We start from the raw sequence: 19,957 nt of genomic DNA, 5'->3' as shown, positions 1-19,957 counted from the left end.
TGTCTAAATTGTACACAATATACATCTGGCTTGCAAAACTTTTTGAAAGTCTAATGTATGTACAAATCTTTAAGTAGATACTGAATTTAATTTTTAAAATGATGTTTCAGAGAGCTTGTACATGTCCATCAGAAAATACAGGTGATAGAACTGAAAAACTTAATAAGCTGAAGAGTGAAATAATTAAAGTATTTCAGGCTAGATAGTATTAAAAATAAAGTCCTCTTGCTCTTTTTTTTTTTTTTTTTTTAAGTGTGACATTGTCCCTTTAATTCCAAAAACTAAAGCTGGTGTAGTTATGGTAATATATTTTTATTTTTAAGTTATAAATAATTGTAACAGGTGTGCACATCTAAATAAGGTGACTATTCTACAATCTTTAGGAAGAGGAAGTAGTCCCACCTCGTCCTCCACTCCCTCGGTCCTATGACTTTACAGAGCATCCTCCCATAATCCCCCCTCTGCCCAGTGATAGCAGCTCCTTGCTCTGTTATAGCAGGGGCCCAGTACATCTGCCAGAAGAAAAGAAGATTCACCAAGTTCAAGGATATCAGAGAAATGGATCTCACTGTGTAAGTGGCTTAAACTGCCACGTTGTTCTTGAAGCATTCCCCCTTCCTTTGCACAGTCACTATTTTTTTTTTTTTTTTTTTTTTTTTTTTTTGCCATCTGGCTTCTTCTGCGTTATGTTTTTACTTTTGGTTACTGAGTTTTATTTATAGCTCCATCATTTGCTTTTGACATTTTCCTGTCATGTATTCTGTCATACATAAAATGTCTTAAGACTTAAAGGCATGTGTTCTGTGTCTGAGTAAATTTCAGCAAATCGGATTCTTCTCACAAGTTCTTAAAAAACTCTAGGCTTGGAATCCATCTTTGCAGAAGCCTTGTACCAATTTGGTTCCTAAAGATCATTAAAAAAATTGTCCCTTCATGTTTTCATGACAAATTCTTTCTGTAATTTCAGAAAGTCTGTAACTGTTGTCACTCAAATTAATTAAAAAGGAATACCACTGCAACAGCACTTAAACGATGAAACATTGGCCTAAAAAAGTGAGAGCAAAGTCATCAGCAGAATAACCATTTTGAGTCTTAAGACACAAATGCTTGCACAAAAATCCCAGTTTATTTACTTCCTAACTTGTCGTTCTGCAGGGTCCTGATTATAGACTTTATAAGAGTGAACCAGAGTTAACTACAGTAGCAGAAGTGGATGAGTCTAATGGCGAAGAAAAGATAGAACAAATTTCAGAATCAGAATCTACACCTAAAGGTTTGTTCCCAGGCATGTTGTTTACAGTCTTTCAGTGTTTTTCACAAGGAATCCAAAGCTTTAACTGTTATAAAAGCTATATTGTCCTTCATACTTTTTGTAGCCTGTCCACGATGAAACAACTTCCACAATAAAATAATGATTTAATCATATGATGAGAAAGATTTCAGTCAATTACACCACAGAAAAATCAAACCTTACACTCACCAACAACCCTGAAATCCTTATTGACACCATGTCTAATCACATCACTCACATTCCCCATACACCATTCCCTTGAACAATTACCCATTTTATGTGCTTGCCCTTGAACAATTATTCAGTTTTTGAATCAAGCTCCCAATGTTATGTCACTGGAATGTCCAAAAAGGCAGCACCACAGAATTTTCAGGCTCTCGTAAGGCAGGGAAACAATGTCTTTTTCTTTTTTTAATCTTGTAATTGTTGAATTGCCTTCTATCCTCTGATATGATAGGAATAATGATCATGACCTTGGAGTGTACAGACAATAAAGGTCTTTGCAATTGCTAAATGCTTTAGATTCTTCTCTTCATCTAGCTTCTATAAAAGCTACTAATTGCTTGGTAGAGTCCTTTACCAGGAAGTGCTTCTCAATTCTGTTTGTTAAAACACACAGAATAGTTTGTTAAAGGTGACTTCAGGAAAAGCAGTTGCAACTTTAACAATTTAAGCACCCACCAAAAACCATATTGAGAGCTTTTAAACAAAGTAACTGAAGTTACCCCTTTTCTTTCCATAAGGATTGATATTTCCAGTGCCAACAAGATCGCTGGCTTCTGTTGTGATAGTGTGATTAAGCATGTGCATAGCAGTCTGGTGTAATGGTACTTGAATATGACCCCAGAACTGTGGTCATGGTAAGGGTATTACTTTCATAAGAACAGTTGTGGGAGGGGGTTAAAACTAAGGACAGCATACTGCTTGGGTGTAAAACACAGTGAATGACTCTGTACTGTAATACATTTTTTTTTATTAAGCTTGCACTTACCAGACAAATGCTCCTAAATTACTCAATTCAGATTCAGTATGGCATATGCTGAGATGTAATGTTCACTTAAGATGGATATTAAATCTCTTTTAACCTGTGGTGAAAGATGCAAGGTTTAGCCTGAGATTTGCTAATCATCAGCCACGTTAATTGAGGCGGTTGTCTTTCTGATGACGTACCTAAGATTTATTGACCTATGATGTTCCAGGCTATTTATAGACATTTAGGATGAGAGGAAAAGTCATTGTAAAGACAACACAAGAAAGCCTTCTCTGACTAAATAAAGCAAGCTGATATTTTTTTGAGCACCCCACTCTGCTTTTTGTCTTGTTCAGTAAAGAGAGAAGTAATTTTATTATGTCCATCTTTAACAAAACAGTCCTCAGTAACAGGAAGCAATAATATAAATACTTCTATATAATATAAATAGCTTTTGGGGGGGTAGGGAGAAGAGCTGCAGTGGTAGCAAGTGGAGGGACACTCTTTATCTTCCTTAAACAATAGACTGAAGTGGGTTTGCGGTAGCTGTGTTTTATCATCTAGTCCACACTTGGAAGCATGTGAATTATTTAGAACATATTTTCTTGTTCTCTGTATTCACTTAATAATCCCATGCATTATGAAAAATACAGGCACTCGTCTGTTTGTTATAGTGTATGTGTCATTAAAACAACAACTTCTGGTTTCAAAGAACTTTTTATGACATTCTGTCTTAACAGTTTGCAAGCTAAAAAAGGAAACAAACTCACAGGCAGCTCATCTCCCTGAAATATTTCTTTCTTGCTGTTTTAAGGAGTCATACTTAAATGACTAACTTCCTGGTACGGGTGCTTCTACGATTCAGTAAATATCAGGGGAAAAGTAAATATTTTTCCAGCTCATTGTGTACTTCACTGTACCAACCACTTTTCATGTTTCTGCTGTCAATCATTTCCCTCTCTGTTTCTTTCCAAATGCCAACAAAAAAGAGAAACATTTTAATGGAACTATGTAAGGTAACCCTGACTGCTCTCCCTAAACAGAGGAATATTTATGACCTGAATAGTGCATAAAGGTGACGCACAAGGCAAATGGACTTCTGCTCAGTGTTTTATCCTTTTGATGTGTAAAGGAGGCCCAAACTGTTGTTTTACAGTTTTTGTTTTGAATGCTAGACTTGGCATTCAAATACTTCCAGACTGTTTTGTGAGCCCTACCAAATAATTTGGAGAAACAGTTAAGCTTTCATTGAGTCAATATATCCTCTGAAATCTGTGTGACCTCTCCAGCAAAAACAAGGAGAAATAATTTGTCTGTCAAAGATATTTTTTAGGCAAAGACAGAATACAGTTTTCTCAACAGTTTGATTTCCTGCATGCATCAAGAAGCAGAAATGAAGTATGTGTTATTTAAATATATATATGTATATTTTTTGATAAGTTTTAACTCACGTCAGTTTTCTACCAGGTTAATTACATTTTGGCAAGGGTTCTTTAAGGAGTAAAACTAAGGGCAGATATTGTTAAGGGATGTTGAATGTGGTGGACATCAAGACCCAGGAGATTCCTCTGATCCCAGTCTGACAGAGCCAGGCTGCTGCAGTTCCCTGTCCCTAGGTACAGCTAGTAGCAAGGCTGAGCGAGCACATATTCCCAACAGGCACAAGCACACACACTCGGTACAGATGTGCCCAACCAGCAGCAGAGTAACACAAACACCTAAGCACAAACAGTACGTGCATAAAAATGGAGCAAAACAGCCTGATCTGTTCTTACTCAGCAGCTAATCGGGCTCGAAGCTTGCTAGCTGATCTCATACCCATGCACACACTCGCAGATGCACACAGATGTGCACACACAGTCCTTCCAGGAGCCGGGCAGACCTATGGTATCTCCTGTAGGCAACTCTCAGAGCCCCCCAGCCTCTGCAGTATCTGACTACCAGACCTAAGGTCTCTTGGATAGCTGGCTCCCACACCTCCTCTGCTCACTGGCTAGTCTTGGCTCACAGACATCTTGCAGACAAACAGGTCTTTCTTGTAGCAGATCCAGACCTATGGTGCTTCCAGTAGCCAGCTCGCAGACCCTCAGTCTTTCCCATTTCTGGCTGCCAGACTATGATCTCCCTATAGCTGACTCCCACATCTCTTATCCTACTCGCCAGCTAGTCTGACTTGAAGATTGCTAGCATCTCACATGCATTCATACACAGGAAATTCTTAGGAATAAAGTTTCATACAAAGATAGGATAGACAGTAATAATCAGGCATAGGGCTTGGCCAGACAAAGCATACTGACCAGCAGCTTGCTTACACACAACCAGCCACTCTTATTCTCCCTCCTATTTTCCCATGCATGTTCTTCCTGTCCACCTTGACCCCTCCCTTTCTCTGCCCTTGTTTCCTCACCAAGTAAATAGCCTGCACATAATTACTTCACTTGTGCCACTTTTGCTACATCCATACCCAAATGTTGTATTTCTCATACCATTATCTAGGTGAGCTTGGCCTTATGTGCTATTGCTGATAGAATTACTTAGGCGCTGCTGGTCTTGCCAGTTCTGCTTCCCAGAAAGTCCTCAATACGCCCCTCCAATTATCTGTGAAGTTTGGCCATCTCTCACATAACTCCCCCTTAACCATCTGTGAAATCTAGCCATTCCTCACGGTGCTACCTATAACTTCTGTCAGTGTCTCACTGTTACTTTTATGTCCAGTAATTTCTCTTATCATGTGCAGTAGTTTCTCATGTTCTGTTCGGTTAGATAAACCTCAGGCTGGAGGCTAGTAATCTACCTGCATACCTTAACAGCCATGATAGTTAGGCATTAGGGTCTTTGTTGTCTTTTTGAAGAACAGTTTCCAGGGCTGACAACATAAAATTTTAGAAAATAATAAACTCTTCTGGTGATATTTTCTGTAGCATTTAGTATGTTGTTTTACTGTTTCACAGGCTCACATTTTCCTGTGGGAGTTGTACCGCCTAGAACCAAATCACCGACTCCAGAATCTTCAACAATAGCTTCTTATGTCACTTTAAGGAAGAATAAGAAGATAGATTTAAGAACGGTACTTTAAAATAAAATAAAACATAAAATAAAATAAAAACTTTCAATCATTCATGGGTAGTGATGTGTTAATTTTCTAAGCTTAATTTCTGTAGTTACTTAAAAAAAATTGTAGCTTTTTCATTTCCTTTACATAAAAATCACAACGTTATGAGGTAAGACAAAATATACCATATTAATGGAGACAGCTATAGAAAGAATGACATAACTGTAAAGGTCATATATAGTAAACTGCACAGAGATTTCATTGCACTCAAACAGGTGAACAGCTAAGTGACAATGAAAAATCTACTAAGCAACTGAGAGCTGAAGTTCAAGCTCATTTTTTTCTGATAGTTCATCACTACTATTGTTGTTAGACTCAGGACAGCAGCAGTGAGCAGTCATCCCGTGTTGTATTGAAAGGATGTGAAGCATCTTCTGTTAACCTTTTTGAAGGATTTATCTTTGGGTTTTGGGACAATTTAACAATCTCTGTATAATAAATACTAGGTTTTATTTATTTTACTGCAAAAACAATTTAGGAAAAACCTAAAGCAGCCAGAAAATAAGGATACAGTGATCAATATGTGGGTAATAAATGAAATTTCAGATCAGGTAGTCCCTCAGTGTTTGTCTCGAAGACAGAGTTAAAATGCAGGTAGTTCAGGCACGAGAGGGGGACTTTTGCCAAAGCTGGAGAACAAATAGAAGAGGAAAAGTTGCAGGAAGAATGGGAGAGGAGAGAAAAAGTAGCAGGATGTTGACTGAAGAAAGAATACCACTTTTCACTTGCTATTAAATGATGTCTAGCTGTATCTTTTCTTAGAATAAAAAAATAGAAGGGACTATTAGATCAACTGGTAGAAATATCATGGATCATTAGATTTCATTTATATTTCTGTCTCAGTCAAGTGTTTGACTATGGTACAATATTTGGTAAATTGTTTAAACTTGGCAGGATGGCTTTGAGAAAGCATCTACCCATTCTCTTGACGTTTATCATTGGTAATGATGTCACTGTTAAATATAGATGGTTAGATAGATATATTCCTTCCTTTTATTTTCAATGTCAGCATTCATTTATTAATCATTGGTTCTTGTACTTTCTTCAGATACATAGGAGATCTTTTCTTGCCAACTATTTTTCTGCTTTTTAGTAAATCATTAGGTGATCTTTTGTGATAAGCTGAACAGTTTAGAATCTTGCTTTCTTTTAAAAAAAAGTATCCTTCCATTTAAGGAGAGACCAAGAAGTGCAGTGGAGCAGTTGTGTCTTGCAGAAAGCACTCGGCCTCGAATGACTGTGGAGGAACAGATGGAACGAATAAAAAGGCACCAACAAGCTTGCCTAAGAGAGAAGAGAAAAGGACTAAATATTATTGGTGTTTCAGAGCAGTCTCCTTCACAGAGCCTGTCTTTTGTCAGAGATAATCCTTTTAAGTTGACACAGGTGAGTCCCAAATATGTTAAATAAATAAGTTTTAGGAAATTATTCTTATTCCAAAGTCACATGATATTGTGTGCCTATTTGAGACTGTTCATATAGAAGAGCAGTCACAATTCTCTACCAGGCACAAGAGAAAGGGAGATGACAATCTTCATGTTTATACCTAATGATAGTGAAATTCACCTTCTTTTTCCTGAAAATAAATAGTTAAAATTACATATATACATTATGCATTGTGATGTTTATTAACAGCTATGATATTTTGTCAAATTTAACAAACTGTGAAATTACAAGCTTTGTCACTGAATACAGTGTCAGGGAGAATCATGAATCATTTGATGTATAAATCATGAAGATCGTGTGTCATGTAGTATATACAAACATCTTTAAAATGATTTATAAAACATTCGTAGGTAAGTGTGTATTTTAACACCATAGCTCTTAAATGGTGTTCTCTTTAGCTGTGGTTTTTGAGCCCATAAATTCATAAAAATAGAATCCTCACTTTCTTTCTCACTCATACTTTTATTAAGCAACAATTAAGGCAAAGTGGTGTGTTTATTAAATGTGTAAGGGTGGAGAGAGAGGAGGAGGTGGAGGAAATAATTGCTTGTTATTAACCAGGAAATACTGACTCGAATACTTCTTTCAAAACAAAACAAAAAAACACCTTCAGGACAAAAACAGAAATAGATTCAACTTGGTGCACGTTACAGACACAGCCTGCTACTTTGCAACAGCTGAGTTAAAAAATGAATCATGTTCTCTTTTTCAAGAGCTTAATAGAGTTATCTTTTTATCTTCTGACACACTTTGTGTCTCATAGATCCTGCTGTTAATATTTTAGAGTAACCTGGAAATACCTCCTTTCATGTTTCACATTTGTTTTGACATGTGATTCTCCAAAGCCAGGTTAAATGCATTGCACTGTAAAGAGGTCACTTATTTCCAAATAAGTTTTAGGATTTTTATTAATCTAAAACTAGCATGCTAAACTGTCTTCAGAGCTATGCAAAAGTTACTTTTCCTTCAACAAGGTTGGATCCCCTGAAGATACTGAATTCAAGTTTTGCCTTTGCATTGCAGTATCTGTATTTGAGAGGATGTCATGAATGCAGGGTGGCTGCTCCAGATATTTTTGTAAATAATGTGGCCTTTCTCACGAGGAGGAAGTGCAAAGCAAAGCTTTGCACAAGTTTTTTTGTACTCTTTGCACAGGTGTTTGAGCTTCACCACTTTCCTTAGGTATCATTTCATACTTCAAGGTGAGGAAGCTAACAGTAGTGTATTTATTGTATCTGGTTAGCAGGTACTCTGCTTACCCTGGAAGCAGAGAGGGAAAGTGGCCAAATCCTAAACCCTGTGTGGCAGCACCACTTGCCACACAGGCTTCAAAAGAATTTTCTTCATGTCAGCATAAACTTCAGGCTGCTGGGTGAAATCAATGCTATGTGAATGAGATGAGAAATTTACAGTGTAAGTGAAAATGTGTGTGAATTAGATCTTTAGCTAGTAGTCCATGCTACCAGATCGCTTTTCCTGTGGCAGCTTCTTATTCTTCCAGAATGCTTTTTGGTAAAGGGCCCCAAGGTGAGCCATTACACTGTATTAATACTACTTATTTTTAAAAGCGTAGTTTTAATGCTTCTGTTCTATATAGGAATGCTTCTATTGATTTCACACAGAAAAATGATGCAGTAGCATTAACTGCTGGAAGTCTTTTCAGTTGAAGTTTTGTTAAGAATTGGAGCAAAAGGATTTTATAAACATCCTTTATTATATAAAGGGGATATTAGTATCCTTTATAAATACTAATAGGATAGTAATATCCTTTAGTTATATAAAAGAAATTAGTATCCTTTCTAAAGGATACTAATATCCTTTAGTATTATCAAAATACTAAAGGAAGTCAGTTAACAATTGTTACTGTTTGGGACAAGTGTACAATATGGGTGCATACTTTATGTAGGAAAGCAGAGAGGTTGATTTGTGAACTGGCTTAGATGGAATTTCCTCCTAAAAGAGTTCATGTGCTTAATTGGACAGGAATTCAACCACAAGATTTGCTTCTTTCATGGCTCCTGTGTTTCTCCATCCCAGTACTTAGTTCGACATGACTTATATGAAGTTCAGTTTGGTTTGTTATTCTGACAACATAATTTTTGCAGTTCAAAATCTTAAGACGCCTCTACCATCCTTCCTCAAAAATTTTGTCATATTTTTATGCTCTGTGCAATGGCTCTTTTTATGAAATAAGTAATATTGTGGTTTTAACCTCATTCACTTGTCCTCTGCTAGTATCAGATGTCCCCTGTTAAATCAGTTAACAGTGTAGTCTTGGAAGATACCCAAGATAATTGGAGATCATGCATGCAAGTGTGCTGTAAATTTTGCACTGTAGAAGTAGGTTTTTATCAATAATTTTTTAATTAGGAAAAAGTTTAAAAAAAAAATCAGTGCTTATGAATTTAAATAAGAAAAGTACTAAACCTGTGTGTAACTGAGCTAAATATAAATGGAGTTACAGAAGATAAGAAAAGGCAATGAATAAAAATGCTGGAACTTCTTGGGGGGAAGTATAATAATATTGCACAGAAGAAAAAGGTTAGGCAGCCTAAATGCAGATGTTACTGCAAGTGGTCTCCCTAAGGTGTATATTACTTTATGCCACTGTTGTACATTGGGCAGTTTTCAAATATACAAAAAAATTAAGAAACTCAACAGCGAGTTCTTAAAAACAGTTTTAATTTTGCTTACTGGATTATGGTATGTATTGCAATGGAATGTCACTTAGAAAATTTGAGATTAAATGCTCAAGGTTTCTTAAGTAATTTGTTACCATATTCAGAAAGGAGAGTGCAAGCCTCAGGCAGAACTGAGACTGTAATAACTACTTTTTTAATAGTAAGTGTCTATATATCAATTTTGTTCTGCAGAGTCGAAAAAAGGATGATACTGTACCTAGTAACATAGAGAGTGCTGTTAAAGATAATTTGAAACAAAATAATGAAAGTCCTGGAGAAGAAATAGCACAACTAAAAGATGATGGAGCACAAGAACATAATTCAGATTTTACTAAAGAGGTACTAAACGGTGCTTAATTGAAGGGTTCATCAGTCTGTCCTATGGTAGAATTTTTTTTAATTGCAGACAGCAGAGTATGGGGATTGAGCCAATTAATTTTGCTTGGAAGATTAAGGTGTCTTCTTGCATGTAAAAAATGTTCTACAGAACATTTATAGTGCAAAATTCTTACCAATATTGTGCAGCATATATAGTGCAAATTGGATCAGATGTGTCTGTTGCTGAGAAATTCATTTTTCTTAGTTGTGTATGTAGTCTTCTTAAATTTCATTTTACTTAACATTAGCTCTTCATGTCTTAATTGATGGAAAATGACAGAATGGTCTTTGAGAGTTGCTTCTTTGAAAACCAAGCTGATATTGATGCATCTTTAACTAGTAATCATTGATCTGTTCTTTGTATAAGATATCCTAATATTTTTTGACAGTCATTTCTTACACCTGACTTCTTTGTGTGGTTGGCACCAGTGCATCAAATTGTTTAAAAGAAGCAGAATAAAGCTGCCACCATAACTTACACATGAAGTTAGGTGGTAACTGCGATTTGTGCTATTTGGTCATCAGATTGATTCTTGTCTCAAAATAGTCTGACTCACTTGGCAGTGTTACCTTGGTACTGAAATGCCCTGAACGCTCAGTAAAAGCAGGCTGACTGTGAGGAGCAGAGTTTACTGGAGCTTTTCCCACATAAGCATATCCTCCTTGCAATTGTATGTTTATAAATTTGCTTGTGTAGAATTTTTTCCCCTCTTTTGCTATCCATATTCTTTCATTAATCTCCCTTTGGTTTTCCTTTTCCTCCCTCATTTTTCCTTTTGCTTTCCAATATTTATTTGGCTTTTTAAAGCATGTTTCTGATGGATAATGCTATAAAATTAGATTATTAACATTTGTTATTTCTCATGGTTTTAAAAGCACTTTCTACTGAGAGCCTGTTGCTTTATGTTAAGTAGTCAAGTCTTTTAAAGGAGTATTATGTGACACGCTACCATCAGTTGTATCTAATCAGACCTTTAGGAGCAGCATTCAAGCTCATCAGCAATGTGTTCCTGCAGCTGGAATTGCCGTTGGCATTGTTAAGAGAGGGATAGTAAGAGAAAAGACAGAGGCTGCAATCTAAAGAGTTCAGATAAATTCTGGAAGCTATTAGGCCAAGTCCTGCTCGTTGACTGTGGTGTGTGTTTCAGGATAACACTATCAACTTGAATGGTATTGATAAAAATTTCTTAAGTTATGTAATTCTGAGTTACTAAGTTTACATGATGACAAAATTTGTCCATTAATAAAACTGTTTCCTGATACTGTGTTTCTTGTCTACCAGTTAGTATGTGTTACAGCTTTTTGTTTCATGATTTCAATTTTTTTATAGCTGACAAAAACTGATGGTCTTTTATCAGATGCACATGTTGTATCTGACTCAAAAGAAGTAAATAATGAAGAGAAAGCAGAAAAGGAAAAGAAAAATAAATTGGAAGAAACACATGATGGTGATATAAGGTAAAAATAAAACAAGATGTGGAGGGGCTATTTTAAGCTTGCACATTGTATTTATTAGTTGAAAGTACCAAGCAGCTAATGAAATACCATCATAAATACTTATAAGGTATCTTTATATGTTTGAGGGGTTTACTTACAGAGAAATCCAGTGAGAAACTTGAGCAGTGTAAGGGTTCAGTAAGAGGTGATGAGTAGGTGGGAGAGGCAATGTTTATTTTCAAGTATTGTCCCAGTTATAGGCAGAATATGTTCATAATCCTCGCTTTGGAATATAAAAGGTAGTTATGTTGGCTCAAGCTTTGTATCTTTTTTTTGTGAAAGCTTCAGCCAAGGTAGTAGTCTTCCATAGCAAGTTCTTTTTTGCTGATATTTAAGAAAACATCACATTCAGGAGCAGACTAAATGGCTTATTTTACACCTCATGCTTTAATGTCTACTTCACTGTTTCATAAGATAGCAAAATTAGAGGAATATTGTATCTCAGATATTCCTCTTTAATGATTCATAACTTCATAAATTGCACAGATTCTACAGTTGCATTATAAATCCTAAGGGAGTTCCTACATTTGATCATACCTTTCTCACTGTTTCTCACACTTCAGTGAAATAGGTATCCTGTAGTAGGAAACTGAGCATGTGTGAAGGAAAGGAGTTCAGTTAACAGTACTCAGTTCTTTGAAGAGTCTAAATTTACAAGGTAGAAGTGTTTCAAAATAGGTATTTGACTTGCATTACACCAACTTCCAAGTTGCAAGGTTTTTCTATTAGCAGAAGAAAACTAAATTGTAACTCCTATACTTAGTGGTTAACACCTGAAATTAAGTTAGAGCGTGTTCTAAAAGCTGTGCTTTTTTTAATCAGCTTGCAGAATGTGACCACAGTTACAAACCACAAACCTAAAACCCATTCAGAAGAAAGTGAAATAGTCAGCGTTCAAGAACAAGAAGGGATTATTTCTTCATTTGAATTAGCAGCACAGTCTTCAAAAGGAAGTCAGAAAACAGCAGGTATGAAAAAAGGTTTGACTGAAGCACAACCTACACACTACAAGTGTAAAATTTTGTTTCATTTTGGTGATGTCTTTTGATGCTCTTAAATCCTTGTGAATTGAAAAGTGCTGACATAGTCTAGATATCAAATGTGTGTTTGGGTAACATAAAGAGAAAAGTAGTTACCCAGTGGATAACTACAGAAATTCCAGTTTTCTGAGGTTTTATGTAGATCTTGTGAATACATTTAATTCAGGGATGAGACTGTTGCCAGAAACTGAGTCAGACTGTAGGTTTTGGTTGGAGCAAATCCTTCCATATTCATCGTGTAGAACAACTTCTTAATCCTGGATATTTATACACTGTTTACCCTTACCTTCTTGCTAATGAATTGCCTCCAATACCACCAAGATTGAAGATTCCTCAAGAGTTTCCAGTATATACAGTAGATTATGAGCTAGCAAATAAAAGACCACTGTTTGGTCATGTTTTCAGGAGTAAGAAAATGTGTAGAAACAAAAAACAGTAGCCGATTGGTAATACAACTGGTGGTGCAGCCTGCAAGAACCAAAAGCTGGAGTAAAGCAGAATTGTTTTTGCAAAGAGAAAAAAGAAAGGAGAGCATGTGGGGGAGCAAGAAAAAAGAAGACAATTTAAGGTGTTATTAGAATATTTGGTGAGGGAAATGGTTGAGTAAGCAAAATGCTGAAATCTATGGATTTAAAAGGTGACCTGGACCTTTGTAGTGCAGTCAGCAATCCTTTCTGTGACTTGATAATCCAGACCAGAACTTGTAAATACATTTTATAATGTCAAGCAGAATAAGAAATGCTTAGTTATTCTGAGTTAGAGATATAAAGGTGGATCTAGAAGTATCCTGAACAGTTAAATTTTACATCTTCTGTCAAAATGTTTCCTCTCTTTGTAATGTAAATAACGTTAGCTTTCATGTGTTCCGTTTTTGTTCCTTAGATGTTCTACTAGTCACTTATAGGTCTGCATGATGATCTTTCTTGAGAAGAGCTTACATTCTTCTCTGAATTGTGTTCATTGTGCTGTGGTTTTTAAAAAGATCATATTTTAAGTCTTTACTTGGGTAACTTTCATTTGATTCTGCTTATATTTCTTATGGTTTGAAATGATGATTTTCAAGCGTATATTATTATGGCTTGGAATCATGATTTCAAGCTAAGCCTTGCCTTCTGTAACTTTTATTTTTATTTATCTTGCTGTATGACTCACAGTGAAAAGTTTGCCTTCTTCACCAGAATCATCATTGTCACCAGCTCCATCTACACAACCACAGCTCACAGAAGGATCACATTTCATGTGTGTATAGTTACAGACAAGTACGTTTTTTTTCCCTCCCCTCCTGCCATATTCCTATTATTTTTCAGTGTGTGTATTCTAGTTATCTTTCTGAGAAACATCTGTAGACAATATTATGGAAGACAAAGGTATTTGCAATGTTGAATACAACCTAACTAGAAAATAAAATAAAACAAAGAAATGTATGGTTTTGCTTGCAAGTAATGTATTCTGTATTCAAATACAAAGAGAAAGGACTAATTGGCTTATCAAGCACACTTTCCTCAAATGGCAGGATAATAGCCCTTTGCTAAAATATATGAGAGACTTAAGCTGTTACAGAGCAGATATGCAGTTAAGGTAGGAGCATCAGTGCTCAGGTGCAAATAAGCCGTAATGCTTCAGTCAGGGTACTGGGCCAGGGGAGCTAGAGCTCTTAGGGATGCATAGGAGGGCATGGAATAAAGTCCCAAAGAGTTTATGGCTTTAAGACACAGATAAAGGGGGCATGAAAAATAGAATGGGAAAAATGAGGGTGGAAGAAGTATAACAATTACAAAAATATATATTTTTTCTTTCTATACAGAGATAGCCTTTCTCTTGCCTTTCCATACTAGATGATTTCTTCCAGGAATCAAGTTAGAAAGCATGAGTTTGGCTAGATTTACATATTCTTGCCTGTAGTGTTACCTACTTGATGAATGAAAGTAGAAATATAAGTAAGCATATTTGTTTATACAGGTATTTAAAGAAACTAATAGGATACAAAACTGAATGCTTTGGCGCTTTACCAGCATTTAAATCAATCAACATTTTTTTTGTTGCAAGGAGGCACCTGTTTAAATAAGCTTTCTACTAAAAGAACAAGCTTTGTTTTAATGGTAATGTTAAATGTTGTAGATGATATGATTTAGGAAAAATTTAAATCAAGAAGTTTTCAGTGATTTAGCATGGGAAGGTCTAAAATGCATTTTCCCATTTACTGTCCCAATCTATATCACCAAGCTTTAATCTTTGCAAAATTATGCCTACTGTGCATCATAAATTCCTTTCTTATATGAACTGTAGGCAGGAAACTATTTTTATTCTTTAACAAAATGGAAAATATCTTCATCTTTTTGTCCTTTTGCATGTAAAGATTGCATTCAATACTGACACCTGTGGTGTTGGCTTCCTGAGGGTGTGTCTATCATGACTAGATTCAGTTTGGACTCTTAATGCTTTTATTCAAAAAGTAATATTATGGAAGTATTTAAAACTGATTAGTGGGACCATTTGGTTTTTATGGAAATACTGATTTGTGTTAATGCTTTTTAATTTCACTGTATAAACACATTTATGATGCCTCTTATTTTTAACTAGGACAAACGTTACCTAGTCAACTCAGTTGCAGATCAGGAGTCTGAAACTGTATTGCTGATTTCTCTCTGCAGGCACAGCACGCCTGTCTTGAAGGGGAGCAACTTATAATTTCACCAGAAACTCTTTACCAATTTCATCAAGTTGCTCTCAGCTCTTGTCATCAGCTCCAGTGATCAGATCTGCAAATTCATTTTTTAAGTATTTTTGCTACATCTGAGATTAGCAAAGGTGAAGAGCTGGTATAGTGATCTGATCTGTAATTTAATGCCTAATCCTTGGTGTCCCACAGTGTTATGCATCTATAGCACTGTAACTATAACCTTAACGTTTAAGACAAACAGAACGTCATTGCTTGTGACAAAGTAACGCATCCCTGGGCTGGTACTTTTACAAGTTACTCTCTGCTTGTACGCGCCTCGCTGTAGTGGAGCATGTATTCCAGAAAGCAAAATATACCCCTTTTGGCTGCTTTGTATTTGAACGGAGTTAGAAAAACTATTCAGCGTATGTGCACATGCATTGCAAACTTCCTCATTGCACTCAATGCCCTTGTTAGTTGTTTTCTTGGGGCTCCAAAACAAATTGATGCCGTGAGCTGGGCCTAGTGTATGTAGGAGATGTATGAACGTAATCTGCTAGCCCGCAGGGTTTCCTGCCCCTTGCTTTCTGGGACCGTATCCCAGTATCTCCAGTGCTTTGCTGGAGGGTAGGTCTTCTCGTGTGCAAGAGCTTTGTCTCTCTCAAGGGCAAGAAATCCTGTGCAGCGGAGGGAACTTCAGAGCTCTAGGATCAGGCCTGTTCTTACTAGACCCAATTTTTCAGGAGGCATCTGGAAAATGTATGGCAGATTTCAGAGAATAATGAGGTAATACCTATATTTAGCTTTTACAGTCAATTAGTAAAATGATACTCTTGGCACAATGCCGGGAGAATTTGGCATAGGAAATTGGTGGTACAGGATATTCTAGGACTAAGAAAAAAACCATTAACACAAAGCTACTTTCTTTATCACAGCTCTTGCATTGCAGAGACAAATCTGGATGTGTACTACTGATGTTGTTACATTTTAAGCAATGCATTTACATGGAATAATGGAGCGATAATGAAACTTTATACAGCACCTGGATCCAAAGCTCAGAAACATTTTTACTAACGAACTGTTAATGCTATTTATAGAAGTCCTTTCAGCATTTACCAAAATGCAGCTAGCTCTGGGTGGAGTACTACTGCAGAACGCCCGTTACGGTATAGCAAATGAATAATACAGCATCCGTTTTCAAGCCTTGCTTGTCATTTGTAAAAGCAATTAGGGTCTTTGCTATTACTGATCTTATATGAAGAACACTTGATTTGGCAATATGCAGCAGGTTAAAACTCTCGGAGTAAACTGTTTTTCATACAAAGATGTGTAAATTTGAAAAAAAAGTTTTACTTTTGATTCTTGCTGTCAAAGTACTTTGACAGCCGTATTATTCATCAGGAAAATTATTTTGGAAACAACTTATTTCTAAAATACATTATAATTTATTATGTTCTATGTTGTTGATAACTATTGCTAGGGTGAGGTCAGAAATTCCGTGCTGTGTGTAATCCCAGGAGTTACTTTATACAATATTCTGCTGTTGCTAAAATAGAATAACTTAATCTATGTCTGTCTTTCAGCACTAACAGCTTCTGTTGAAAAAATTCATGCCTGAGATGTATGGACCTGACCTATGGAAATGTGAGAAGATATTGTACAGTATATTTTAAATCTATGAAATTCATAGTTCTGATGCTTTTGGCCACAGAGCATCATTTTATCACTTCCTGGAAAATGTTTATTCCAAGAGAGCTTTAAATGGCCCATATGTACACTCAACAACCTTCAGATTGTTCTGATACCAGCTCGCTGCTATGATTTCTGTGCACATAAAATAAAGGTTCTTTTTAATGTGCAGCCTACAGTCAGAACTTTATTTGATATTTTCCTGAATTTAGTGTTCTTTTAATTATGGATCATATAAATTTGCTTTTTGCTTCTTTTAGATGCATTATAAATCAGTTAATTTTACATATCACCATTAAACCTTGTTTTACACTTTTTAACACTACAATGTATTGTTTTAACATTTATTTGTAAAAATTTTTATATATATAAATATATATATACATATAGATATATTTAAAATGTGCCATTTTTATTATTGCTTAGTAAAATATGTCCCGTTTCTGCTGTAATTATTTCTTGGTCAGGTTGCAATGTCAGCAGTTACTGCCACACTTCCGTCAACATATACATTAATGTTAGTGCTTTTTTTTTTTCTTAAATAAAATGGAGTGTAGGTATTTTGAGGTACTGGGCTTTTCCTTCGTTGGTTTAGGGTGTGTACAGCAATAAGCAGGTTTTCAATCCAGTATTTAGTTTGTGTACAAATGTAATTATATTCATTGTGTATATATTATACAATGAGCACATCTGATGTAAGTATAAGAAGCTACTTATTATTGTTCAAATACAAATGTTCATATCTCATTTCTTTTATATCATATTAAATAAATGTTGATGTTCTTAAGGACTTGTATGGTTAGTATTTTTTCCAGCCAACAGCTGTCATACGGCGTGTTCCACCTCTCAATGCGGGGAACACAACAGTTCTTCTCTCACCGGCGACGTCACCTATGAACCAGCGCAGCAGTGACAGACTTTTAAGAGATTCCAGTCTTCCTCTATGGCAAAGAACGAGGCTGCAACACAGAACAAAAAGACAACTTGCAACTGAGACGCAAGAAATACAGGTTCAGCTCCTGACTCTCCCAGACTTGTGTCGTGTCATTGGATTAATGACTTAGTCACTCTGTGCCTCCATTGCCTGCCTGTTTACCTGAGCAGTAATAGTCTGTCTCACTGGGGTGTGGTGAGAAGGAATTCAATATCTGCAACTGTTGAATGCCACATTTAGTAGGGTTAAGGAGAGAAGTATGATGATTCCTTGAGGCTTTGACATCTGCAAAGCATCTTCCATGAACCAAAAGAAAACCTGAAATAGTCAAGTGTCATCAGGCTACAGATGTTACTAGCTTCACTTTTCCATCTCACAATCTGTCTGAATTTGCCAGAGACCAAAGAGGTTTACAAAAGAATGATGAAAAATGAAAAGATTTAAAGGGAAAGCTTTTGAATCTAGGATATAAAGATAAGAATTTTCTAAAGATTTAAGCAACTGCTGTATGCTTCAGTGCACGTGTGTGCCATAAGTGGTAAGGAAAGTTCCATAAGAAGAAGAGTGCCAGCTCCTGCTGTGCCTTCCCCCCCCGCCCATTAGATAAATCATATCCTGTTAAAGTTAATCTGAAGGTACTGGAGACTACATAATTCATTGTGCTTTTCCATAAAGGAGTGCCTGGGTTTGACACGCAGTTTGAAATTAACTCTTTATCACTCTACCCCTATAAAGTAGGAGGTTTTGTTCCTCTTACTCTTCTGCCACTCCCAGCTCTGCTCTCAGTTCTTCCTGGGGTGCTTTACCACACAGAGACATAAAGCGCATTTTTTGCTTCTCTTTAAAAAGTCAAGAAATAGGAGGCTGACAGTTTGGCCAAATAGCCTTTCCTCCTTTATTGGAACAGTAGCCCCAGATTAGTCCATCCGCACATCCAAAACTGAGTGAGCACAAGGAGCTTGATTTTTATAGCTCAGCCAGCTAAGATTTAAGTTTAGTGGCACCACTGAAATACCTGGGGCAAAGCAAAGCAAATACAACACACCCTGTTCTCTCCTTAACCCGTAAAGAGAGATCTGTCCAGCTGTCAAGCTTTGCAATCTCTTCTTGTCCTTGCTGTCAAGAAAAGATTTGCAATCCGTTGAGGAAAGAATGACTAAGTGGTTTTTGGACATTTGTAGAACGTGTCTGTTTATAGGTGTTGCTGGTTTGGTATAGCTGCAAAGCAGGTGCAATTTATACAGAGGTTGGGAGAGTGGGGAGGAATTGTCAAGTTTTTGCTGGTATAATTGTTGCTAAAGACAGCAAACAGATGATTTACAGGAATGTGGCAACACTCATAGACTGTAGTTTCGCTTCCTGTGGGCACTTGCAGCAAAGATTTGAAATTTCATTGGGTGCTCTATCTTTTGTTTCTTATGGAAGAAAAATGTATTGCTTTGTGTTATCACAGAGCATCTACCGTCTCTTACCTCATCAGAATAACTCATCCCAGTGGTCATGCTCCTGAGGTATAGAAATAACAGAATGCTGACACTGTCAGCTTTCAAATGTCTATTTTAAGTTTGTATCTAGGGTATTTTTATATTTCTGATTGATTGCTTTATTGGCTATTGCACTGACACTTGTATATACAGAACGTGTGCTTTTTTTCAAAAGTAGAGTCCTTAGGAATAATGCAACACATTCTCTACAGATGTTCATGCTCTTCAGAACCAATTACATCTATTTTTGTCTTTTGTTCACTATTTGCATTGTTCCAAGACTACTACAGAATGTGATTCCTAAGTTCCTTAATAAAGTGACATTACTCAAAAAAGTTATAGTTGGTGTCTTGGCAGTTTTTGTGTGTGAACTGTTGTAGACTGGCTCACAGAGAAAGAACTCATCAGGGCAATTGAAACCCAATCCTTGTTTTTGTTACAACTGAGCAGGGGGAAAATAGTCTTCAGTTAAATAAAAATTTTCTTATAAATAAATCTGTCATAAAACTAGTACCATAAGGTCTTATTCTCAGGCAATCAGAAAAATTAAAAACAGTTTGTTTTTATCTACATCACTTTAGTTGGACAGTCTGGGAAAGAATTATTACTCACTCTAGTGGATCCACTAGATATAATAACCATACATGAAGAATGTTAACGGTTTGCACTGTCAATAATAGAGTTACTAAATTCTTTAGCATTTGGGCTGGCGGGTTATATTATATCCTGCAAGAGTAAAGCAGTGCAGTGAAAGATCTTTAATCAGTGCTTGTGCT

At 36.2% G+C, this 19,957-nt stretch overlaps 1 protein-coding gene across 12 annotated transcripts in view; it reads left to right on the top strand.

Annotated features, from left to right (window-relative positions):
* Positions 1-19,520, top strand: part of PLEKHA5 (pleckstrin homology domain containing A5) — a 178,108-nt gene extending 158,588 nt beyond the window's left edge. For 6 of the 12 annotated variants that reach the window (XM_067306427.1, XM_067306442.1, XM_067306421.1 and 3 more), the window contains 8 exons: positions 1,156-1,273; positions 5,213-5,328; positions 6,550-6,759; positions 9,693-9,839; positions 11,209-11,336; positions 12,198-12,343; positions 13,570-13,654; positions 16,658-19,520. In XM_067306427.1, coding sequence (XP_067162528.1) covers positions 1,156-1,273; positions 5,213-5,328; positions 6,550-6,759; positions 9,693-9,839; positions 11,209-11,336; positions 12,198-12,343; positions 13,570-13,654; positions 16,658-16,676 — 969 coding nt within the window. In that variant the 3' untranslated portion in view covers positions 16,677-19,520. Of the gene's footprint in view, positions 1-1,155; positions 1,274-5,212; positions 5,329-6,549; positions 6,760-9,692; positions 9,840-11,208; positions 11,337-12,197; positions 12,344-13,569; positions 13,675-16,657 lie in introns of all 12 variants that reach the window. The other 6 variants (XM_067306466.1, XM_067306474.1, XM_067306397.1 and 3 more) reach the window with 4 other exon arrangements.
* The last annotated feature ends 437 nt before the right edge of the window (positions 19,521-19,957 follow it).

The sequence above is a fragment of the Apteryx mantelli genome, chromosome 1 (assembly GCF_036417845.1).
Source record: "Apteryx mantelli isolate bAptMan1 chromosome 1, bAptMan1.hap1, whole genome shotgun sequence".
NCBI classification, from domain to species: domain Eukaryota; kingdom Metazoa; phylum Chordata; class Aves; order Apterygiformes; family Apterygidae; genus Apteryx; species Apteryx mantelli.
This window is presented reverse-complemented; position numbering and strand designations above follow the sequence as displayed.